Source organism: Penicillium angulare, assembly GCF_028827245.1.
Source record: "Penicillium angulare strain IBT 27051 chromosome Unknown utg000008l_segment0_segment0, whole genome shotgun sequence".
NCBI classification, from domain to species: Eukaryota; Fungi; Ascomycota; class Eurotiomycetes; order Eurotiales; family Aspergillaceae; genus Penicillium; species Penicillium angulare.
The window spans coordinates 1,164,569-1,187,497 of NW_026623167.1; the positions used below are offsets into that span (position 1 = coordinate 1,164,569).

The 22,929-nt window shown below is 47.7% G+C and overlaps 6 protein-coding genes across 6 annotated transcripts; 5 read left to right on the forward strand and 1 right to left on the reverse strand.

Annotated features, from left to right (window-relative positions):
- Positions 1–1,607: 1,607 nt before the first annotated feature.
- On the forward strand, positions 1,608–6,792 carry ino80 (chromatin-remodeling ATPase INO80; the record flags this gene model as incomplete). The annotated part of the gene is made up of 3 exons (XM_056927376.1): positions 1,608–2,156; positions 2,246–6,521; positions 6,593–6,792. The coding sequence occupies 3 exons, from the start codon at positions 1,608–1,610 to the stop codon at positions 6,790–6,792; spliced, it is 5,025 nt and encodes a 1,674-aa protein (XP_056774424.1).
- Positions 6,793–8,019: 1,227 nt separating this feature from the next.
- Positions 8,020–10,040, forward strand: hemA (5-aminolevulinic acid synthase HemA; the record flags this gene model as incomplete). Its single annotated transcript, XM_056927377.1, has 2 exons — positions 8,020–8,365; positions 8,422–10,040. The coding sequence occupies 2 exons, from the start codon at positions 8,020–8,022 to the stop codon at positions 10,038–10,040; spliced, it is 1,965 nt and encodes a 654-aa protein (XP_056774425.1).
- Positions 10,041–11,884: 1,844 nt separating this feature from the next.
- On the forward strand, positions 11,885–13,897 carry N7478_011164 (glycoside hydrolase family 47 protein; the record flags this gene model as incomplete). The annotated part of the gene is made up of 7 exons (XM_056927378.1): positions 11,885–12,252; positions 12,346–12,399; positions 12,450–12,894; positions 12,957–13,142; positions 13,192–13,327; positions 13,388–13,688; positions 13,774–13,897. 7 exons carry the CDS (start codon positions 11,885–11,887, stop codon positions 13,895–13,897), a joined length of 1,614 nt encoding a protein of 537 aa, XP_056774426.1.
- Positions 13,898–16,741: 2,844 nt separating this feature from the next.
- On the forward strand, positions 16,742–18,427 carry N7478_011165 (Major facilitator superfamily domain general substrate transporter; the record flags this gene model as incomplete). The annotated part of the gene is made up of 1 exon (XM_056927379.1): positions 16,742–18,427. One exon carries the CDS (start codon positions 16,742–16,744, stop codon positions 18,425–18,427), a length of 1,686 nt encoding a protein of 561 aa, XP_056774427.1.
- Positions 18,428–18,975: 548 nt separating this feature from the next.
- N7478_011166 (uncharacterized protein) lies at positions 18,976–20,625 on the reverse strand (the record flags this gene model as incomplete). The annotated part of the gene is made up of 1 exon (XM_056927380.1): positions 18,976–20,625. One exon carries the CDS (start codon positions 20,623–20,625, stop codon positions 18,976–18,978), a length of 1,650 nt encoding a protein of 549 aa, XP_056774428.1.
- A 577-nt stretch (positions 20,626–21,202) lies between these two features.
- N7478_011167 (sulfatase family protein) lies at positions 21,203–22,757 on the forward strand (the record flags this gene model as incomplete). Its single annotated transcript, XM_056927381.1, has 4 exons — positions 21,203–21,551; positions 21,614–21,771; positions 21,829–22,155; positions 22,233–22,757. The coding sequence occupies 4 exons, from the start codon at positions 21,203–21,205 to the stop codon at positions 22,755–22,757; spliced, it is 1,359 nt and encodes a 452-aa protein (XP_056774429.1).
- Positions 22,758–22,929: the final 172 nt, after the last annotated feature.

A 22,929-nucleotide genomic window follows, 5' to 3' on the forward strand; every position in this document is an offset into this window, starting at 1 on the left:
TCGCAAAACCTTCGCTTGGAATTATTCACTACTATCACTACGGAACCAATTATCGCTATGAAGTGACCCAGGGCTAGTACTCCGTAGCTCTCTCTAAGTCTCTAACTGCAGTAGATCTACATAGTGGATCCATGATAGCATTAACAGCCAATGAGAGATATTCTCTGAAAGGGGGAAGCGGTGGATATCCTCCTGACATTCTGCCCCTCATCTCTTTCACTCAATATACAAGGATAGAGGATTAGAGTGAAATAACTCCATTGCAGTACTCCAGTGCCACGCAGCTAGGGTGCGGCATCCCCAGGAGATCCCAAGGTTCGATCTGAGGGGTAAAAAGGGCCTGGAATATCTCAAATATGACTAACTGAGATGGTTGCGGTGTTCCACAGTCGCGGGGACTTTTGCACGGGCGCGAGTTGGTGGACGTGATCTCCGCCCCATCAGCTGGTCAACATGACCAAGTTGCATTGGGGGACCACGCGCTTGATCGGAGAACTCAAATCAGGGTGGTGAGTGTGTTTGTTTGTTCCCATTGCTTATTCTTGGAATGATGTAGACTGTCTCATATAGTAGTACTGGTTCCGTGGACTGATCCAGCGTGGTGAGGCTTTGTATGGTATCTTCGGGATAGATAGGAGTATGCTATACATATAGTTGACTCGATGAGGGCGGTTAGGAATGGACGAGGTCCAAGGGAAGGTAAGTAAGACACAGTTTCATGATTGATTTGTATCTTGGTATAACCATAGCTTAGTTCAATCCACGATCCATAATCTGTGGTCGCATGTTTCAGGAGTGTAGAATGTTTGCATAGATAGCGAGTCTCCCATAATAGCAGTAGCCTCACCAGATGGAACAGAACTTAGCCTAGGAGAAGAGCCAACACTATGGTCAAAAGAATATGAAGCACTTGTCGACCTCAAGAAAGAACTCGAACCTGTCCAGGGGACAAATAAGGATGTGTCCAATATTATACATAACAGACGAGCAAAAGCTAAATAAGAGGGGAACATCTCTCCATCCCCCGGTTAGTAGATCCCAGCACTGAGACGCCATCGGGAGAACAGAAAGAACATTTTCAACAAAGGAAAAAGGGAAATTCCCCCTCTCCCACTTAATCCCACTGTAATCCATCATACTCCCTCATCATTTCTATCCATCTCCCCCCAAAATACTTTTCCCTCATTATCTTATTGTTCGTCTGAAACCCTCCGTCAAACCTCTCCCCTACATCCTCGCTAGCCCCAGCCGCGCATTCTCTGCTTGGGTCGCCGCAGCCACGAAGATCTCTCCTTCCTGCATCTTCCCACCAACAAACGCTTTCCATCCTTCCATCAGGTATAATCCCCTCTGATTCCCATTCAACTGCTTTTTCTCTTTGACCCCAGATCCCAACACCTCTTTCCCTTATTCTACTTCGGGGTCACCCACGCTGACGTCGCGTTCGCGATAGAATCTCCGAAACGTTCCACCACCCCCCTTGAACACCCTGTTCATGGGTCTCCCCCGCGCTCTCTGAGCTTTCTCTACCTCAATTCATCGCATTCCATCTCTCTTTGGGTAAATAGACCCTGCCGCGCTTGTCCGGCGCCGGGGACGCCGCCATCATGACTGGAGCTCCGCCATACAACGCTCAGTCGCCTACGCAGCAGCATCGCTACCCCGTTTACGAGTCTCCAACCAAGAACCGTCCATTCTATCCCAACGGAGAACAACCACCATCTCAACAGCAACCGCCGTACGCTCAGCATCCACCGCAGACACCCCCAGCGTTCGGTCCATCGTCCGTCTCACGGAGCCCTCGCTTCTCCCACGCGTCATCACCAATGCCGGCTTCATTGCCGCCTCCCTTGAACGGGGCTGCACCACCACTATCCCACCCAGAGTCGTCATCATCGTCGCAATACCAAGCACATCCATCGGGGGGTTCATCACTCCCACTGCCGCGTGCCTTTTCGAGCTCCGTGATGTCAGGTAATGGTACCTCGCCTTATGGTCCCTCGACACCGCACGGCCACCCTTCAAGCCATCCGGATGGTCCTTTACAGTCACCTACTCGGGACCCAGAGTCGCCGTACCGATCACGAGGCAACGGCGCAGGGTATCCAGCGCCTGTGATGCGTGAACCTAAACCTGCATCTCCACCACGGGAGTCGGTAAGTATTGTATTGGCCACAATCTCATGATTGGCATCCAAGAAATTGAACTACTGGATCGAATCTAACCATGTCTATTTTTGTATCAGAAGCCTGCCCGAGCCGCCGATCCAATGTCCTTTGCCAGCATTTTGTCTGGACCGACCGAAGACCAACCCGCCCGCAAACCATCTCCTCAACCTTCTCAACCCTCAACGCCCGCAATACACACCCCTGCCGTCCTCGACCAACGACAAGACGAGCCTGGCCCTGTTGCCGGTACCTTCTTTCACAAGGGAAAGGACGAAGGCCCGGAAAACTCCCTGCCGGATACCTCCAAAGAGCCACATGTCTCAAATGGTCTCAAAATCGAGTCCGACGAGCCAACCCGGATTGTTCCCCCCGCGCCTCAGCGAAAGCCTTTCCCCCCTGGTGTTGATGCGGATCAAGTCAGTCACGCTATCAATGAAATTGACAATGGAGACAAGAGTGATGTGGAAGGACCGGGATTTGGTCATGACCTCGACCAATACAAGGAGAAATCTCGCAGAAGAGCTCTGGAAAGCGACCATGCCGAGAATACCCGACGCAAGCGTCGCCGCCACGAGTTCCTGATTGACCTAGGAAAAAGCCTCGAGAAGAGTTATATTCTCGGCACCGACCGATTCCGCGCTATTCACGAGGGCGCCGTTATTGCGGAAGTTCAACAAAAGGAGATCCACGATGAGAAAGAGCGAAAGAAGGACATGCAGCGAAAGCGCCGTCGTGAGAATACCGTTCGTCTGGAGATGCAAAAGAAACTTGAGGCAGAACGCAAGGCGGATAATGCCCAGGACTCTGCAGAGAAGGCCAAGTTTCTTCGTGAGGCCGAACGAGCACAAAAGAAGATCCGCTCCACCAAGCGTGCTCTCGAGGGTGGAAATCCTCAAGATGAGCTTGGTGAAGTCACTCCTCTAGCTCCTAACCTTGAAGGTGGAACTACCAGCTCTTTCCACATTGGTCGCAATTCTCCCTCTCGACGCCGCTCTGGCCGACCCGGTCCCTCGACCCGCCCGAAGAAATCTAAGGAACAGAAGCAAGCCGAAAAGGATGCCGCCGAGGCCGCTCACCTTGCTGGAGTTGATGATGATTATTACACACCACGCGATTCTAAAAAGGGCGCCCGCTCCAAGGAAGGCACACCCAGTCTTCCATTGCAGCACGACAGCAAAGGCTACAACCAGATCTACGAGCAAATTTGGCGGGACATTGCTCGTAAGGATATTCCCAAGGTTTACCGTATCAAGACTGTTTCCTTGTCTACTCGCCAAGAGAACTTGCGAAAGACAGCCCAGCTAGCTAGCAAGCAATCACGCAAATGGCAAGAGCGCACTAACAAGAGCACCAAGGATACACAGGCTCGCGCCAAACGTACTATGCGTGAGATGATGTCTTTCTGGAAACGCAACGAGCGTGAAGAACGTGACCTGCGTCGCCTGGCAGAGAAGCAAGAGCTTGAATCCGCCAAGAAGGCCGAAGCTGAACGTGAAGCCAACCGACAGAAGCGCAAGCTTAACTTCTTGATTTCTCAAACTGAACTGTATTCTCACTTTATTGGTCGAAAAGTCAAGACCGCAGAGGCCGAAGGTGGAGATGGGGCTGTTGCCGCGGTTGATGAGACTGTTCAACCCGGCAAAGACGGTGCCCACGCAGTCAATCTTCCTGACAGCGTAGCTAACCCCAATGCTAAGGTTACCAACTTTGAAGACCTGGACTTCGATGCTGAAGATGAGTCCGTCTTACAACAGGCCGCCATGGCCAACGCCCAAAATGCTGTGCAACAGGCTCAAGATCGTGCCCGTGCATTTAACAAGGAACAAGAAGGCGACAACATGGCAGCGTTTGACGAAGGGGAGATGAACTTCCAAAATCCTACCAGTCTTGGTGACATTGAAATCTCTCAGCCTACCATGTTGAATGCCCAACTGAAGGAATACCAGCTTAAGGGTCTCAACTGGCTAGTCAACTTGTACGAACAGGGTATCAACGGTATTCTAGCAGATGAGATGGGTCTCGGAAAGACCATCCAGTCTATTTCCGTTATGGCTTATCTGGCAGAGTTCCACAACATCTGGGGTCCGTTCCTTGTCATTGCGCCTGCTTCTACATTGCACAATTGGCAGCAAGAAATTGCCAGGTTCGTGCCGGACTTGAAGGTTCTGCCTTACTGGGGTAATGCTAAGGATCGTAAAGTTCTTCGCAAGTTCTGGGACCGCAAGCACATCACATACAACCGCGACTCAGAGTTCCATGTCCTGGTAACATCGTACCAGCTGGTTGTGCTTGATGCACAATATTTCCAGAAAGTTAAGTGGCAATACATGATTCTTGATGAGGCTCAGGCAATCAAGTCTTCACAGAGTTCCCGATGGAAGAATCTGCTGGGCTTCTCCTGCCGTAACCGTCTCTTGCTTACCGGTACCCCGATTCAAAATAACATGCAAGAATTGTGGGCTTTGCTGCACTTTATCATGCCTACTCTCTTCGATTCCCACGATGAATTCAGCGAATGGTTCTCGAAGGATATTGAGTCTCATGCCCAGAGTAACACAAAACTCAACGAGGATCAACTCCGACGTCTTCATATGATCTTGAAGCCGTTCATGCTTCGTCGTGTGAAGAAGAATGTGCAGTCAGAGCTTGGTGATAAGGTTGAGAAGGATATCTTCTGTGATCTCACCTACCGACAGCGTGCTCTGTACGCGAACCTTCGCAATCGTGTCAGCATTATCGATCTCATTGAGAAGGCTACTACTGGCGATGACAGTGACAGTACTACACTGATGAATCTGGTTATGCAGTTCCGTAAGGTCTGCAATCACCCTGATCTATTCGAGCGTGCTGAGACAAGGTCTCCTTTCTCGGTGGCATCTTTTGCGGAGTGTGCTTCGTTTGTCCGTGAAGGCTTCTTTGTGGATGTGCGCTACTCGACCAAGAATCATATCGAGTATGTACTACCACGATTTTTACTCAGCTCTGCGGCCCACGTGGACAAGCCTGGTCCTGAGAACCCTCGCGCTGGTTTCCAAAACAAGTACCTTGGACACTTAATGAATGTCTGGACTCCTGAAAACATCCAACAAAGTGCTCGCGACAATGGCGCTTTCTCGTTCTTGCGATTTGTAGATACATCTGCTGGAGAAGCCAGCGATTTGTCTCAACTTGGTGTTTATGAGCGGGCAACTCGTCGACGTGGTCAAACGAACCGACTCTCCCGGTTGAATGTTGTATATGATGACGATGATAAGTCTCTATCCAATTCTGTGTTGTCGCATTCTATGCTTGATATTGTGGGACGCAACGATCGTCAAGCCGTTCATGAGATCACGCCCGAAGGCCGCATGCGTGATCTGATGAGTGTCTCTCGTGCTGCCTTTGAGGGCCAGGGTCTCAACCAGATCGAGCCTCTAGCTGCGCCTAGAGCATCAGCACCTCCAATCATATTGACTGCCACCGGCCAAGAAGCTGTACGAAACACGCAAAACACATTGTTCAACGAGCCAATCCGACAGGCGCTGCTTGGTAACCCAACTAAGCAAGTTGACGAGCAGCTCATCATGAAGAAGCTTGATCCAAACCCTTACTCGCTTGAGCCGACCCTGCCGCCGCCAACATCTCTCAAGTCTCGTTACACTCATATCGAGGTTCCATCAATGCGTCGTTTTGTCACAGATTCCGGAAAACTGGCGAAATTGGATCAACTACTTAAGGAGCTTAAGGCCGGTGGTCATCGCGTGCTGTTATACTTCCAAATGACTCGTATGATCGACCTGATGGAAGAATACCTCACCTACAGAAACTACAAATACTGTCGACTGGATGGAAGCACCAAATTGGAGGATCGTCGTGATACTGTCGCCGATTTCCAGACAAGCAATGAGATCTTTGTGTTCTTGCTTTCTACTCGTGCTGGTGGTCTTGGTATCAACTTGACAGCTGCCGATACTGTCATCTTCTACGATTCCGATTGGAACCCCACTATTGATTCGCAGGCCATGGATCGTGCCCATCGTCTGGGCCAAACCCGTCAAGTCACGGTTTATCGACTCATCACGCGCGGCACAATCGAAGAACGAATTCGCAAACGTGCTCTTCAGAAGGAAGAGGTGCAGCGTGTCGTCATCACCGGTGGAGCACCTGGTGGTGTCGACTTCAACACTCGCGCTCGCGATAACCGCACCAAGGATATTGCCCTCTGGCTTGCTGATGATGATGAAGCCGAACTCATCGAGCAGAAGGAGAAGGAGGCGATCGAACGCGGTGAAGCCATGGCAGCCGCTAAGGGAAAGAAGGCCGCTGCTGCCAAACGGAAGCGCGATCTCACACTAGACGACATGTATCATGAAGGTAAGACAATATGTCCCATGTTTAATTTCATTCATCTTGAACCACATTTCTAACTAATTCTCTCTCTACAGGCGAAGGCAATTTCGATGATAACAGTGCCAAACCATCCGGAGCTGCTACACCGATGTCCGACCAGGTTGATGTCTCCTCATCAGCGCCCGCGGCAAAGCGAGGCCGTGGTCGTGGACCATCAGGCAAAGGCAGTTCCAAACGTGCTAAGACCACCAACGAGCGTCTCCGTCTCATTGACGGCGATGGCGGCCTCAGTTAATAAAAGATGAATGTTTTGATTATTTTTTTGCAATGCAAATGGGCGATGGCGTTTGGGACCTGATCTGTATCTGTGGTGTTGATTTCTGACACCGGTTCCTTTTCTTTCTTTTTGGTTTCTCCTTTTCTCACTTGACAGATCTTACTCTGCTCTGTATTATCATACAATCTTGGTTCCGGGACTTCTGGGCGGAATAGCCTGGATTCTACCTATTCGATTATTTTATTTTCTATTCTATGCTTTGTTCTTATTCTTTATTTTAGTGTTGTGCTTCTTTTATTTGTTTGTTAATGTGCGGTGTGGCGGAACTTGGAGCCCTGCTTATGTATGCATGAGGGAAAAGAAAAGATGTGTAATAGACGTTGAAAGTATTTCAATAGTATTGATTCTTATTCAGTGCTCGCTTCTTGGAAATTGAGGTTACGGTGTTTATGATCTCTCAACCAGTAGTATATCTGGGCACGGGTTGGTGATGCCACTTTTTAGCATGTATATCCGCGAATAACACCTCCGATCAATGGCACCACCGAAGTATCATATGTATCATCCGAGTCCTATTGGCCCACACTAGTCCTCACTTCAAAACTCTACATATGTTGTGCAACCCTTGAAAGCAAGATAGATCTTATTCCGTTCACCGCTCTTATTATATGTAGGGGTCCAATATATAGACAGATAAGGCAATTTTCCCCGCATTTCAAGTCCCCCATCTTAAATTTGAATCTCTCAAATCTTCTCCTCTTTCTCCTTCTTTTCCGAGTTCAATTTCCAATCCTGAATCGTGATAGGCTATAGGGTTTACGCCACTCAATCTTTTCGCATTTGCATGGGATCCCAGGATCCTCGGCAGACCATAACCGGTGTAGAAATGACTAACAACTTTTCGTTCCGCCCATTTGTTCTTGTACGGAGTCCTTAGAAAGTGGATCTCAATCTACCAGTAACATAGCAGTAACATAGCACCAGTTAACCCGGTTAAGGCAGGATGTCCCGGCCTCGGTCCGTCTGAACCAATAAGCAACACCGCAATATAATGAACACGCTGAGTCAGGTTCTAGAAGGCGGTGTCGTGTCCGCGCCCCCCCGCCCCGACCGATTTTCTCGTATAATTTCATTCCCTTGCCTTTGCTTTCCTCCCAATACAAACGCTACATTATTTGTTGTGTTGTGTTGTTTTGTCTTCAGTTCTGTTGCATTGTACCCACCATTTTCCATTTCATCGCAGTCATGGAGGCAATGCTCCAGCAGTCTCGTGCTATGTGCCCTTTTCTCAAGCGCACTGCTCCTTCAACGCTGAGGACTCTTTCCACCGCTACCCGCCCCAGCGCTGGCGGAGGCACTATGTCCAACCTCCAGGTTCTGGCTCGCAGATGTCCTGTTATGAGCAAGGCGTTGGCTGTTCAGAGTGCTCGCATTAATGGCGCTGGCACTAAGCGGTTTACTTCGTCTGCTGCTGGTGTTAGCACTGTTAGGGCTTTCCGCCCCCCGGCCCCAGGTGACAAGCGTATGTTGCATACTACCGATGGTCATCCTGCTAGTCTTGCTCCGGGCTCTTATCAGAAGAATGAGCAGGGTGAGTAAATTTATCACTGGATTGGATTGAATTGGCGCTAATTGGTTTCTTTTTAGTGCACCCCCATCTTGCTCGTCCGCTTCGCCCATCCCCCGCTGCTGAAGCCGCTGTTCATGCGCAAACACCGGACGCTACGGTCCCAACCACCCGATTCAACTATAATGCCTTCTATGATGGTGAATTGGAGAAGAAGCACAAGGACAAGTCGTACCGCTACTTCAACAACATCAATCGTCTTGCGAGGGAGTTTCCCCGTGCGCATACCGCTTCTGCCGAGGAGCGCGTGACGGTCTGGTGTTCGAACGATTACCTTGGTATGGGTCGGAATCGCCATGTGCTTGAGTCTATGCACAAGACCCTTGATACCTATGGTGCTGGTGCTGGAGGTACCCGTAATATCTCGGGACATAACCAGCACGCCGTGCAGTTGGAGGATACCCTTGCCAAATTGCATGGGAAGGAAGCTGCACTCGTCTTTAGCTCGTGCTTCGTTGCTAATGATGCAACTCTTGCAACTCTCGGTAGCAAGCTGCCTGATTGTGTGATTTTGTCTGATAGTTTGAATCACGCTTCTATGATTCAGGGTATTCGACACTCTAATGCGAAGAAGATGGTCTTCAAGCATAATGACCTTGAAGATTTGGAGACGAAGCTTGCTTCGTTGCCTCTTCACGTGCCGAAGATCATTGCTTTCGAGTCAGTGTACAGTATGTGTGGATCTATTGCACCTATAGAGAAGATCTGTGATTTGGCCGAGAAATACGGCGCTATCACCTTTCTCGATGAAGTCCATGCTGTCGGCATGTATGGTCCCCGCGGTGCTGGAGTCGCAGAGCACCTAGACTACGACGTGTACGCTTCTCTGGACTCCGCATCTCCAAAGTCCACCAAGGGAACCGTCATGGACCGTATCGACATCATCACCGGAACCCTGGGTAAAGCCTACGGCTGTGTAGGCGGATACATCGCCGCCTCCGCAAACATGGTGGATACCATTCGTTCCCTAGCCCCAGGGTTCATCTTCACGACCTCCCTTCCACCAGCTACAATGGCCGGAGCCGACACCGCAATCCAGTACCAGGCGCAACAGCCCCGCGACCGTGTTCTCCAGCAACTGCACACCCGTGCCGTTAAGTCTTCGCTGAAAGAGCTAGATATCCCCGTTATTCCTAATCCCTCGCACATTGTGCCACTACTCGTTGGTGATGCCGAAGTCGCCAAGAAGGCGTCTGACAAGCTGCTTGAGGAACACGGTATCTATGTGCAGGCTATTAATTATCCCACTGTTCCACGGGGTGAAGAGCGTCTTCGCATTACTCCTACACCGGGACATACTAAAGAGCTTCGCGAGCACCTCGTTCAGGCTGTGCAGGCTGTTTGGAACGATTTGGGTATCAAACGTGCTAGTGATTGGAAAAGTTTGGGTGGATTCGTTGGCGTCGGAGTTGAGGGTGCCGAGGACGCTAATCTACCTATTTGGGAAGATAGCCAGCTTGGTCTTACTGCTGCCGAGCCACTTGAGGGTGCTATTGCTCGTGAACTTGAGGCGGAGTTCGTCGCTGAGCAGGTCAAGCCTGCCACTGCTACTACCACCCCGCAGATGATGACCGGTGGTACCCCTCGCAGCGCCCGTGGCTACTCCACCCTCGCTTCAGCTGTTGGCGTTGTCGCTTAGATTCGGATCTGATCTGATTCGATACTGGGTGAACGTCGACACTTCCGTTACGCCCGTCCATTCTTTTCTACACTAAACTACTTACACTCGAACATGATGTACGCATCTGTATCAACTTTACATACTTTTTTTTTCTTTTTCTTTTTTTTTTTTGTTTTACCCTGCACCGACCGATTGTTGATATCCTTTTGTCTGTCTTGAGTCTGATTTGACCCTTCGGTCTCATTTCTATCGTGCATGGTGTCTGTTCTGTATCATTGCTCATCGCTATTGCGATCCTGTTGGCATTTAATTCGATGCATGTTTGCACACTGCATTCTGATCTTACAACGACATATTAACGCATGTATAAGGTCGATTTGACCACGTGATAGTTGAGAAGATCAAGTCAATTGAACTGGTTGGGGTAAACAAATATCTTTTTCTTTCCTTTCTTTGTAAGTTGTAAACTTCCACCAAGTAAGCCTGGAACAAAGCTTAAGGCTCCGTCTTATAAACAAGCCTCCGCTTAAAACTGGCACTAGGCACATGCTACTTATCCAAGTCTCTATTGTCAAACATCTCACCGCACTTCTTCAACTCGCAGATCTTGGCCTATCTCCATCTCAAAAATAAATACTCCGTACCGAAATCAACTTTAAAACCGACGTAGTATTCTTTAATCGCAAAACTATTCCCGGGGTCCAGCACAACTTTGGCTGACCAACTAAACCTATCTTGACTCGGAGTTTCGGTGCCTAGTAGATCACTTCCTAAGCTGTTTGGACTCGAGCGGGGGTTAGGTGGAGAGCACGCGAGTCTGGTACAGTAATCTGATTACTCGTGCGGAGAAAGAGTAGCAAATATGATTCTGGTTATGATTTCATACAGTGATGGAAACCTTGGAAGAATCAAAACAAGGCTTAAACGCCACATGCGTACAATCCAGTGCAGCCTTGTGATATGGGCGCGTGTGTGCTATATGCAGGGGTAATGTAACCAGCCCTCTCATCTCGTCGCGTGGATTAGCTATTTTGACTATAGACTGTAGGCATAAGAGGACGTGGATCTGAAATTGTAGAAGACACATTCTAGTAAACAGATAATACTAGTCTATTGCAATCTTTCGCCTTGTATAAATGAAACCTATGGATATTCAATCTTCTCCGCAGTCGGTACTCATTCAGCCGAGCGGATGGTTCCGCTAAAGCTTGATGGTCGGGGCGTTAGGTCAATGCACAGTGGAGTGAACCTGACTAGGCCCTGTACGTGTGCCTGTACACCCGCTAGTACCTGGTGATTCATACCGGTTTTACCGTGATCCTGCGGCGATCATGGGGAACAAGACAATTGGTTCCTGGAGCGGAGTACCGTACGCTGGGAAAATCATTGGATTCATTTCGGTACTCGGTACTTACTACTTAGTGTTGGTGGCATTTCATGTTGTAGGAATCTTGGCGAGATCAAGATCATACTAATAACCCGGGGTGATACAAGATTAGATTCAGGGGGGAATAAAGCTTATCTCCTTGAAGTTGGCTCCTACTGCTCCGAGGGTACACAGACGAAGTACAGGTACAGGTACAGGTACCTGAATGGGTGAGATGGAAGGTTAATTCCCGAAACTGTAACCCTCAATCTAAGTACGTCAATTAAATGAATGTAACCATTCGCTGATCTGCAGGGGTAAGAAAAAAAGGGAAATAAAACTAAAAACAAAAACAAACCATTACTATATGTAGCCCTTCCCCATCCCTAGATTCATTCATCCACTGACAAACATCTATTAGGATAAAACCAAACCCCTGCCAAGCTGAAATCTACTCCAAACCTAAGTTGGAAATAGGTATCAAATCTTGGTCAAAATGGTCCCTAGTTTTCGTTTACAAGCCTTACTGGCTCTAGCAGCTGTAACGGGACACGCAGCCGCCGCGCCCCCACAAGCTCGCTCATCCAGCTCAACATGCAACACCGTGCAGTTTGATTTCCCTGCCGGAACAAACAAGGGCGATCCCCGCGCTGAAGCTGTAAAGCAGGCCTACGCGCGGGAGTGGAATCAGTATTGGAAATATGCTTATCCGAAGGATGATCTTCTGCCGATCACTCATAATGGGACGAATGATTTGTTTGGTTGGGGCGCGTCGGTTGTTGATGGTATTGATACTGCTGTTGTGATGGGTCTTACGGATATTGTTGAGGAGCAGTTGAAGCATATTGCTGCTATTGATTTTACGTATGTTGGACTTTGAACCCTTGAGGATTTCAAGTTGTTGGATACGGGTGGGGTGGGTATACTAGTACTATACTGACTTGGGTTACTGAATAGGAAATCGGAGTATTTAGTCAACTTTTTTGATGTGAATATTCGTTATTTGGGCGGGTGAGTTGAATTGCTTCTTTCAATCTAGGGGGTTTCCTAACCAATGCTAGTCTTCTGAGCGCGTACGATCTCATCAAGAGTGGCGATTTCCCTAATCCCTACGATGATGATCTTGTCGAGGCCCTTCTGTCTCAAGCCAAGTCTCTAGCGACAGCGATTAGCCCTGTCTTTGACACAGACACCGGTCTACCCGTTGCGCAACTGAACTTCTCAACCCAGCAGCTTGTACGAAGTACTACTTCCGTCAACGGTGTTACCTACAACAGCACCAACACCGCCCAGGCTGGTACTTTAATTCTAGAGTACTACCGTCTTTCTGATTTGACTGGTGACGAGTCTTTCCGAGAGAACGCTAAGAAGGCCGAAAAGTACTTGATCAATCCTAGCCCTGCCCCGGCATTCCCTGGTCTTGTTGGTACAGAGCTGGATACCGATAGCGGCAAGTTCATCACTTTTGATGGTGGTTGGGAAGCTGGCGTTGACAGCTTTATTGAGGTAAATATGAGCATGCTGGATTTGGGATGAACTAAGTCTAATTTGCTTTTCTCTCTCTTTAGTACTTGATCAAAACCTATGTTTATGATCGAGATGACTCTTTTGCTTCGGATTTGAAGGACTTCTGGCTTACTACTGCCGAGTCTAGCGCGAAGAATATCGCTCTTTCACCATACAAGAACCCACAGCTTACTTTCCTGTCTCAAGTTGACTCGAACGGTAGCATCATGTGGACTATGGATGACTATGTCTGTACCCTAATCTCAGAAACTGCAACGTAAAGCTAACGTTCTTTAGGCCTGCTTCGCTGGTGGAAATCTGCTCCTCGGAGGCAAATACCTCGATCGCCCCGACATCACCGAGCTGGGTATCAAAACATCTGACAGCTGCCACTGGCTGTACAACCACACTCTCACCGGACTGGGTCCATCCAGTAAGAACACTATGCCTCTCCTTCAAATTTTCTCTACTTCAAGCGAATTAACACTATAAGGTATCGGATGGTACAACGCCAGCAACAAGCCCTACGACTCGACCTATAACAACGGTACATACCGCGCTCAAGCCGCCAAGAACGGTGGCTACTTCATCGAGGACCCCTCTTATTCTTCCTACCCCGAGCCATTGGAGAGTATCTTCTATGCCTACCGCGTTACAGGCGATAAGCGCTGGCAAGATTATAACTGGGAGATCTTCAAGGCGCTTGACACCAAGCGCTCGAGATCTGTTCCATACGCTGAGATTTCAGACGTTAATGCGCCAGGCGGTGGCCAGCTTTCGAACTATGTTGCCAGGTATGTATACTTCTTTTCAGATATTTATCACTCTCCTTCAATTTTGTTTTGAGAATACTTGCTAATCATCGCTTCGTTATTGCAGCTTCTATTTCGCTGAGGTCCTGAAGTATCTCTATCTTACTTTTGCTGAGCCCGATGTTGTAAGCTTGGATAAGTATGTCTTCAACACTGAGTGTCACCCTATGACTATCAAGAATACCTGTTAAGAGGAAGGTGGGGCTGTTGACGTTTTGCCAAGTTGAAGCGGTATAAGACAGAAACTTGAATCTTGTATACACCGGCACACAGGCAATATTGCAAATAGATATACAATATATTCTATTAGATATTTATTCCATTTACAGTATCTCGTTTTAAACGTTGGAGTCCGGTTTTTAAAAGTAGTCCGTGCGGTATGACTCGGTGGCTGCGTGGGGAATTGATAGGTCTCGTCATCGTTATTGGTGTTGATTTCGGTGGGGTTCCGATATCTCAGTCATGCCATGTATAATGTATCTCGCTTTTATTGGATGGAATAGATCGTATGATGTGCATTTTACATATGCCTAGAACCCTAAACGCATGTCAATGAATAAATTACCTCTTGGCAGAATGAGGTGGGTACCAAGAAGGTTGAGTGTGGATATGTGGATACAGTACATGGAAGATTCGGCACGTTCAAAGAAAGACGATCTTCGGGGAATATCAGAATACAAGATGACTGGCGCTGATGGCTTACATTTATCAGCGACATTCAGAATTTGTCTGATAATCAACCTTATAGACCCAGGTGCATGGCCGATCAGACAGCCAATTCAAAGGTCATATCGAACAGCTGGATAAAATAAATCAGATGCATAGTAAATTTAAACACATAGTACAGCGGCGAGCCTGAGAAAACACTAGCATGAAAATAATTGCACTTCAACTTGAAGGACATGACCATTAAATGAGGCTTCAAAATGATCTGGGTACCCCCCAGAGCTAATCAATAATCCCACGAGTCCAGGAGGCTTATAATTCTAAGTACTAGGATCATGTAATCCATTATTCCGACCAAAATACATGTCCTTTCAAGCCTTTTCAAAATTCTTCCAAGCTATTTACCGAACTCTTATTACGGCCGTCCTCGATGCAAGGGTTTCAGAGCAAATGCTTGTCTGGCCCCCTCGCATATTCAACGTAGCTGCATCAAATGAAACGTGCATTCAAATGACCACGACGGAAGGTATACCAGAGACCATTAATCAATTTAGTATCCAGACTCAAAACTCAACAGGATCACCAAAATCCTCGTCAAAGGATGCGCGCCATGTCATTCAGGCAAAACTCTTTCAAATATAGTAATCCCGAGCATCAAGATCTTCAGGGGCCCCCGTACGAAGGAGCCGTGTAATCACAGCGGAATTCACCGCATTTTTAAATTTCAACGCTCGGGCACGTCACGAAACAAACGCTAGATCCATAGTTTCTAAATTTTTGCATATGTATGCTGTAGGATTTGAAGATTTTTTTGCACGGATTATGATCGCCGCCAGGAATAGATGGGGCGGAATTCCGATTAGACCCGACGATCAGGCACCTGGGGGAACTGGAGCTGGAATCCGGTTTTCTGGGGATGTGGATGTGGTCACCATGCTTTATGCTTGGCATTCCTTCGCACACATGGCCTCCATGCGATCGGTGGGCGAGATCAACGGACGACTCAACTCAAATTCAGTGTGACCGTTAAGCTATGATTGTAGTCATGACGAAAATCTATGTATATTTGAAAGGCTGAACTAACTAACAAATTTACGAATCTACTGGTAGCGAAGGAGTATGATTTTGCCGGAATATGACCATAACCTGATTCTTTCTTTGAACTGACCTAGTCGGGGTTGGCCGATGGAAAACCATAGACTGAGAAATGTCTTACCATTGTACAGTAATATCTGGCAGCCCATAGTCTGGATCCAATAGCCCATACTCGGGTAGCTCAATCCGCTCCGAACTCGTGCGAACGCGTGGTTCCATGTCTCGTGGACACCTCGTGGACAACGTGAACCAATGCATACTACGAGCATTTTTCGCCCGGACTGCACTATTCTCTCCACATCTCCGCATATTTTCGCCATCGATGACCCCAGGAAATAAATCCTGCGAACTAACCGAGGGAACTGTGTTCAGGTTGTATAGAGAGTATCTTTTCTTGCATGAGGATGGTGATATGATCATAAGGATTACAGGATCACAAGATAAAGAACTAAGGTTTCGATGTATACTATGCTTAGAAGCTTTTGTTTCATAAATCCTATAAATGTAAATGAGTTGTGCATCAGCCCAGACACGACAAATCATCCATTGGTCGATTCTCGAGCCCATAAACTTGTATCTGGTCCATGACAGCATTTAGCGCTTAGCCCCCTTATGTATGTACAATCTTTCACCATCGCACTCCACAAGCCATTTAAAGCAGAAAATTCATTGGCGATATCTCATGCATACGTACAAAACAGTGGAGAATAATCCTTGTGGATTGACGTAGCTCGGGCTGAAATGACGTAAAGATCGGGTTGCCGATCACTCCCGGTGGCCCGCGAGCCGTGAGCCTTAAAGCAAACAAGACGCTATCGCCGTAACAGGTTTTGCCGTTCTTCCAATCCTTCCTGATAGATATTTCGTCCACTCAGAATGCGAGTTGTTAAAGTTTATGATGAAAAAGTGGGTATTGGCTGCCTTAGTGCGATACTGGCGAACTTTTTCCGCTATGTGCGACGCGTTAGTGGAGGGAAGACAATTACCATGGTTCGGGTTATCCTGATTGAGAATATAGATGGACAGGGCAAGAATATATGCCTGGATAACTTGAGTGGATAGCTGGTTTCGATGCTACGTAGTTGAGGTCAACCTGTCATACGTATAAATGCGGCGACTTCTCCTGTCAATGTTTCGTCAATCCACTTTATACCCCATACCCACATTCTTTCTGTACCTATTTCCTCCACTTTTTATGCCTCGTCCCTTATAGAAGGCATCCGACACGCTTTTACGAACTCCAGATAAGGCTGGAGGCCAATCCATTTTGCAACATGGAGCCCTCTACTGACCCATCGCTTTTCGAGAAGCGACAAGAGGAGCAGAAACCGGAGGACCCGATCAACGCAAATATCGAAAAAAGAGTCGAACGCGGTGACGACCTTCACGCTGAACATGCATCCGAATCAGAGTCTTCCAGTCACGACCATTCACCGAAGATAGAAAGGGGTGGAAAACGCGAGCTCAGAGAAGACGAATGTTACGAGTCGTTGGGTTTCTGCTTTCCAACATGGAGGAAATGGATGATTCTCACCGTTATCTTCGTGGTTCAAATGTCCATGAACTTCAACTCGGGCGTTTACTCAAATGCTTTAACAGGCCTGGTGGAGGAATTCAAAATCTCCGAACAGGCCGCACGAGTCGGTCAAGCCGTATTCCTAGTCGCATATGCCTTTGGATGTGAGCTTTGGGCACCTTGGTCTGAAGAGTTCGGCCGATGGCCCATCATGCAGCTCTCTCTTTTCTTCGTGAACATCTGGCAAATCCCTTGTGCTCTCGCACCTAACTATGGAACTATTGTTGTGTGCCGTATTCTCGGTGGTCTTAGCTCCGCCGGTGGCTCTGTCACTCTGGGTATGACCGCTGATATGTGGGAAGCAGATGACCAGGGCTTCGCTGTGGCATATGTTGTCCTCTCCTCTGTGGGTGGCTCAACCATCGGTCCTTTCATCGGTGGAATTATCGAACAATACCTATCTTGGCCCTGGGTATTCTGGGTCCAGTTGATATTCGGCGGCGCCACTCAGGCTCTGCACTTTTTCCTCGTTCCCGAAACCCGATCTTCCATTCTTGTCGATAGAGAAGCTAAGCGCCGACGTAAGGCCGGTGAGGAAGAGGTCTACGGCCCCGATGAAATGAAAGAATCACGCATGAATGTGAAGGAGGTCTTCAAGATTTGGAGCCGTCCCTTCGAAATGTTCCTCCGAGAGCCTATCGTGCTTTTCCTCTCCCTTCTCTCCGGTTTCTCCGACGCTCTGATCTTCGTCTTCACCGAGTCTTTCTCCCTCGTATTCGAACAATGGAATATGAGCACCCTCGCCGTCGGAATGACCTTCGGCTCCATCCTCCTCGGCTACATCATCGCATACATCATCTTCCTACCAGACGTATATCGCCAAATTCAAACCCGTCGCAAGCACGGTGTAGCCTCCCGCTACGCCGAGCGACGCCTCCTTCTCCTTCTCTTTATCGCTCCTTTAGAACCAATTGGTCTCCTCGGTTTCGCATGGACCTCCATGGGCCCACCAATCCCCTGGATTGCCCCATTGATCTTCGCCTGCCTCATCGCAATGGCCAACTACGCAATCTACATGGCTACAATCGATTACATGATTGCTGCATATGGCCCTTACTCTGCCTCCGCAACAGGTGGTAATGGTTTCGCTCGAGACTTCCTCGCTGGTATTGCTACTATGTACTCGACACCGATGTATGAAAATATGGGCAGCAAGTACCATCTCCAGTGGGCTAGTACGCTGCTTGGTTGTGTCGGCTTCTTGGTTCTGATCCCTATCTATGTATTTTACTGGAAAGGACCTGAGATTCGTAAGAAGAGCAAATTCGCTCAGGAGTTGGCTGCTGATCGTGAGAAGGGAGCTGAGCGCCGCAGAAGTCGCGCTACCCCTGCTGCTACTCCTGCGGCTCACGCCCATGAAGCTGCCCAGGAGTATTTTGCTTGAGTTGGAAAACTGAAATGATATGAACGTCTTGTAAATATCCACTATGCATTAGAACGTTTTAGATTGCACTTTGCCTATATGATGTACATGAGAAACGGATCCACACCTTTCTTTCTACAAGTTTATCGCTCATACAAACCAACCAATTCATAGTACCTGTACGTACTGTATTTCTCCTGACAAAGGGGGATGACCAATTACCCCCAACGCCGCTTTTATGAGGGTGATCAGGCTCAGGCTCACTGAGTAGTTTACAATACCGGCGCAGGTTCGCTGAGCTGCTCCTTGTACCATGTTACCGAGTCACTTAGCACTCACTGATCCTGAATGTGAGCATTCGCTGACTTATCTCATTCCTTTCTCAAAGTCATTTATTTGGCACCCAGTCTACTTCCCGGACATATCCAAAGTACTACAAGTATTAGAACCTGTTCTCTACAACATTGATTATTTTTCTTATTTTTTAAAGTAAGAACGGTTCGACAGGGATTTCTCTTTGTAATTAAATCTGGTTAAGGATAGCAAAACTAGTAAGCCGATAGTAAGTTCTAATTCACATCTTCAGCCTTCTCCAATACTTTTAGAGTAGGCACATCTTCAAAGATATCCAATTTAGTGGAGCCAAATTTGCGAGCGGAAACTCCCTGCTCAAACAAAATATCCAACTCTGCATATGTTCGTCCCTTGGGTTCCGGCAATCGGAAATAAGTCCAAATCAGACATACAAAACATAGCCCAGCCCAAAAGAAGCCTGCTTTGCCTCTCCAGTTCCAGTAAGTTGGATTGATCATATCGGGCGTGATAACACCGTTGATCGTACCCTGAATGTTATAGGCGATTCGAGCAAGAACAATGGTTTTCGTACGAAGTCTAGTAGATGGAATCTCGGCAACGATGGAATAGCAAACTGAGCCAACGGTGATATCATAAAACAGTGTGAACACTAGTAGTAGACTACCCGTAGCGTATTTCGCACTCTTGTTGTCTGCCAAACTGGAGAAACCAACCCCCAATAGCACGAGGAAGAGTATGCTTAAACCGCCGATATAGATGGTCCGTCGACCAAGATAGGTCATCACCCACCAGGAAATGAACACGCCGACTATGGCAACCGAATAAAGCGCCATGGAAAAGTCAAAGGCAATTGTCGTTGGAAGACCTGCTTGCTCAAAAAAGTAGGCAGAATATCCCATTAAAGACGCTCCACATGCTGCTTGAATGACCCATGCAACGCATGCAATCTCAGTTCGCCGAAGATTGATACCCTTAAAACAATCCAAAAACGATGTGCCAGCTGAGATCTCCTTTTCAATCTCATCACTGTGCCTTAGCATGGCAATGGTATTGTCAAGCTCTGCATCAGATGGAGCGGTGGTCAGTCTACGAAGCGACTCGCGCGCCTCCTCGTAGCGTTCTTTTCGCATCAACCACCAGGGTGACTCGGGTGCAAAAGCGATTCCCACCACGAGCGGCACCGGCCATATCCATTGCAATGCAAAAGGTATACGGTATGACCACTCATCTGTTCGTGACAGCAGCCCTCGAAGTACACCGCTTGCAAGTAATTGACCAACACCCCACATCATATTGACATATGTTGTTAAATAACCTCTCAGAGTGACAGGGCAGACCTCTGCAGCATAAGAGGTAGTCAGGGTCTGAAACACACCCCAGGGTATGCCCATTAAGATTTCTGCTGCCAGAAGTGTTTGGATGTTTTGAGCAAAGAATGAGATGAAGATCAATCCACATAGCACAATTAGCGTCCCAATCATTGTCTTCTTCATACCAAAGGCCTCGGCCAGTAGACCGTTGATGAACAATCCTATAATCTCCCCGACACGCGCTCCGTTTGACAGGCCCGACTGCCAGGGTGCTGTCACTTGATAGCCAGTCCCACCCTTGACCGGTTGTCCAAACTTCTTCTGAAAAGACGGATACGCAAAAAACGCTGATACAAGAACGATGTCGTATCCCTCCATAATAATAGCTGTCGAAAATAGGATTGACCAGCCTATAGCTTTGGGGTATCGCTTGATAGCTTCGCGAAAGGATAATTTGTGCTCTGCTTCGGTAGCTAATTTGGCCTCGCTACTCAGTATTGCTACCTTTCGGTTGGACTTTGCGAGCGTATGCACGACGCTATCTTCGAGATTGATACGCTCGTCTTCATGTTGTGAGATCCTATCCTCTGCCATTGTCACTTTTTCCGTGCCACAATAGCTCATTCAATTCGTTAGTACAGTATACTTCCAGGGACTCGACGCAGAGGACTATGTAGTTCTTATAAACCTCTCGACCACTCAGTGACGACTTATTACTCAATAGCCACAGCTATTTCACTCCGTAGAGAATATATTAGGCTCTGTGCGAGAAATCCCCGCTCATTCCTACCCCTTGTTGGCGGTTATTTTCCCCGCTTGTCGAATGAAGCAATTTTCGGCTCATCCCTCCACAAACAAAGAAGTTACTGCTTTTTCGTGCTTTTAGAGTTTTGAACATCACTTTCAGCGCAAATACCTTCTCCCAACCAGTGTGGCCGCATTCATGGCGCCATGTGCGTATCATGTGGCGATATTTCTGGCCAATGGCTACAAATCTTAGTGTCGACGACAAGAGCTGTTACGTATACTGTACCGTACGGCGTATGCGGTTCGGCTGGTGCGTTTGTGTGGGTCGGCACCGAAGAGTGGACATATATTTCGTAGTTTCAGTATAATATTAAACAACTTTCTCTTTTACTAGGTCTTCAGATACGAAAGTCTCTTCACGATCATGATGATGCAATTGAGTATCGGAGGCATACTGATAGTGATCATTCTTGCCACGATCACTCCCCGTATCAATGGCCTCGAGAACGAAATCATCCAGCAGGTTTTAGACAGCTATGGAGATACCAACCAATGTCAACGTCCGAACATCGTATTTATATTGACCGACGATCAAGACACGCATCTGAATTCTCTGGACTACATGCCGCATGTCAAAAGACATCTTCTTGACAAAGGTACTTTGTTTCGCAATCACTACTGTACAACAGCTGTATGCTGTCCCTCTCGGGTCACTCTCTGGACGGGTAAAATGGCCCATAATACGAACATAACGGACGTGAATCCACCATATGGTGAGTAACTCACAATCAATAGCCTCCCATAAAACAACCCTCTTCTTTCTCTAATTTTATAGGTGGGTATCCCAGATTTGTGGAAGAGGGGTTCAACGAGAATTATCTCCCGGTATGGTTACAGCAGGCTGGATACAATACTTACTATACCGGAAAACTGTTTAATGTTCACACGGTGACCAATTATGACTCTCCAGAGGCAGCGGGATTTACTGGCTCGGTATGAGATTCATTGTGATCATGCTAGTGGGCTTTACTCTTTTAACATGTGAAGCAGGACTTTCTTCTGGATCCGTTCACATACAACTACCTGAACAGCACATTCCAACGCAAAGGCGAGAAACCGAAAAGCTATGAAGGTGGATACTCCACGGATATCATGTCACAGAAGGCCCAGAGCTTACTCCAAGATGCCGTTGTTGCGGAAACACCCTTTTTCCTAACAATTGCGCCTATTGCCCCTCATGGAAACATCCACATGAATGGGAGCGCATTGGACAGTAATCCGGTTTTTGAACACACTGCTCCAGTGTCAGCTAAGCGACACCAAGAGTTGTTTAAAGATGTCATTGTCCCACGGACGCAAAATTTCAACCCTGAAACGGTATGTACTATATATCAATACCCATATGATTTTCCAAAATGTACTGAATAGCATTGCTGACTGACCGGTATGTGTAGCCTTCCGGAGCAAACTGGATTCTTGACCTGCCGCAACAAAGCACTTCAAACGTGGAGTATAATGATCACTACCACCGCCAGCGACTTCGTTCACTGCAAGCCGTCGACGAACTCGTGGATGACCTTTTTGTGAAACTCGAAGAGTACGGCATTCTGAATAATACATACGTATTCTATAGTAGTGACAATGGATTCCATATTGGACAGCATAGACTGCAGCCAGGTAAATCATGCGGATACGAAGAAGATGTCAATATTCCTTTGATTGTGCGTGGGCCTGGCGTGGCAGCCAACCATACCACTGAGATTGTCACATCCCACACGGACTTGGCACCGACGTTTTTCAAAATACTGGGTATTTCTTCACGAGATGACTTTGATGGCACAGCTATTCCTATGACTCTGGAAGGTATTGAGTCTGTCTCTCGGATGCGACGCGAACATGTCGCCATTGAGTATTGGGGATATGCCGGAGGTGAGGGTATTTACGACCGTGAGATACCTCGATTCTCCTTTGCGTTTTGACTATCCTATCCGATGAACTAATTGGCGGCAACTATTTATAGGAACACTGCATGAAAATAACACTTATAAGGCTATTCGGATAAGTGGATCAAGCTACAACTTTTACTATTCTGTCTGGTGCAACAACGAACATGAATTTTATGACATGACCACAGACCCAGGGCAGATGAAT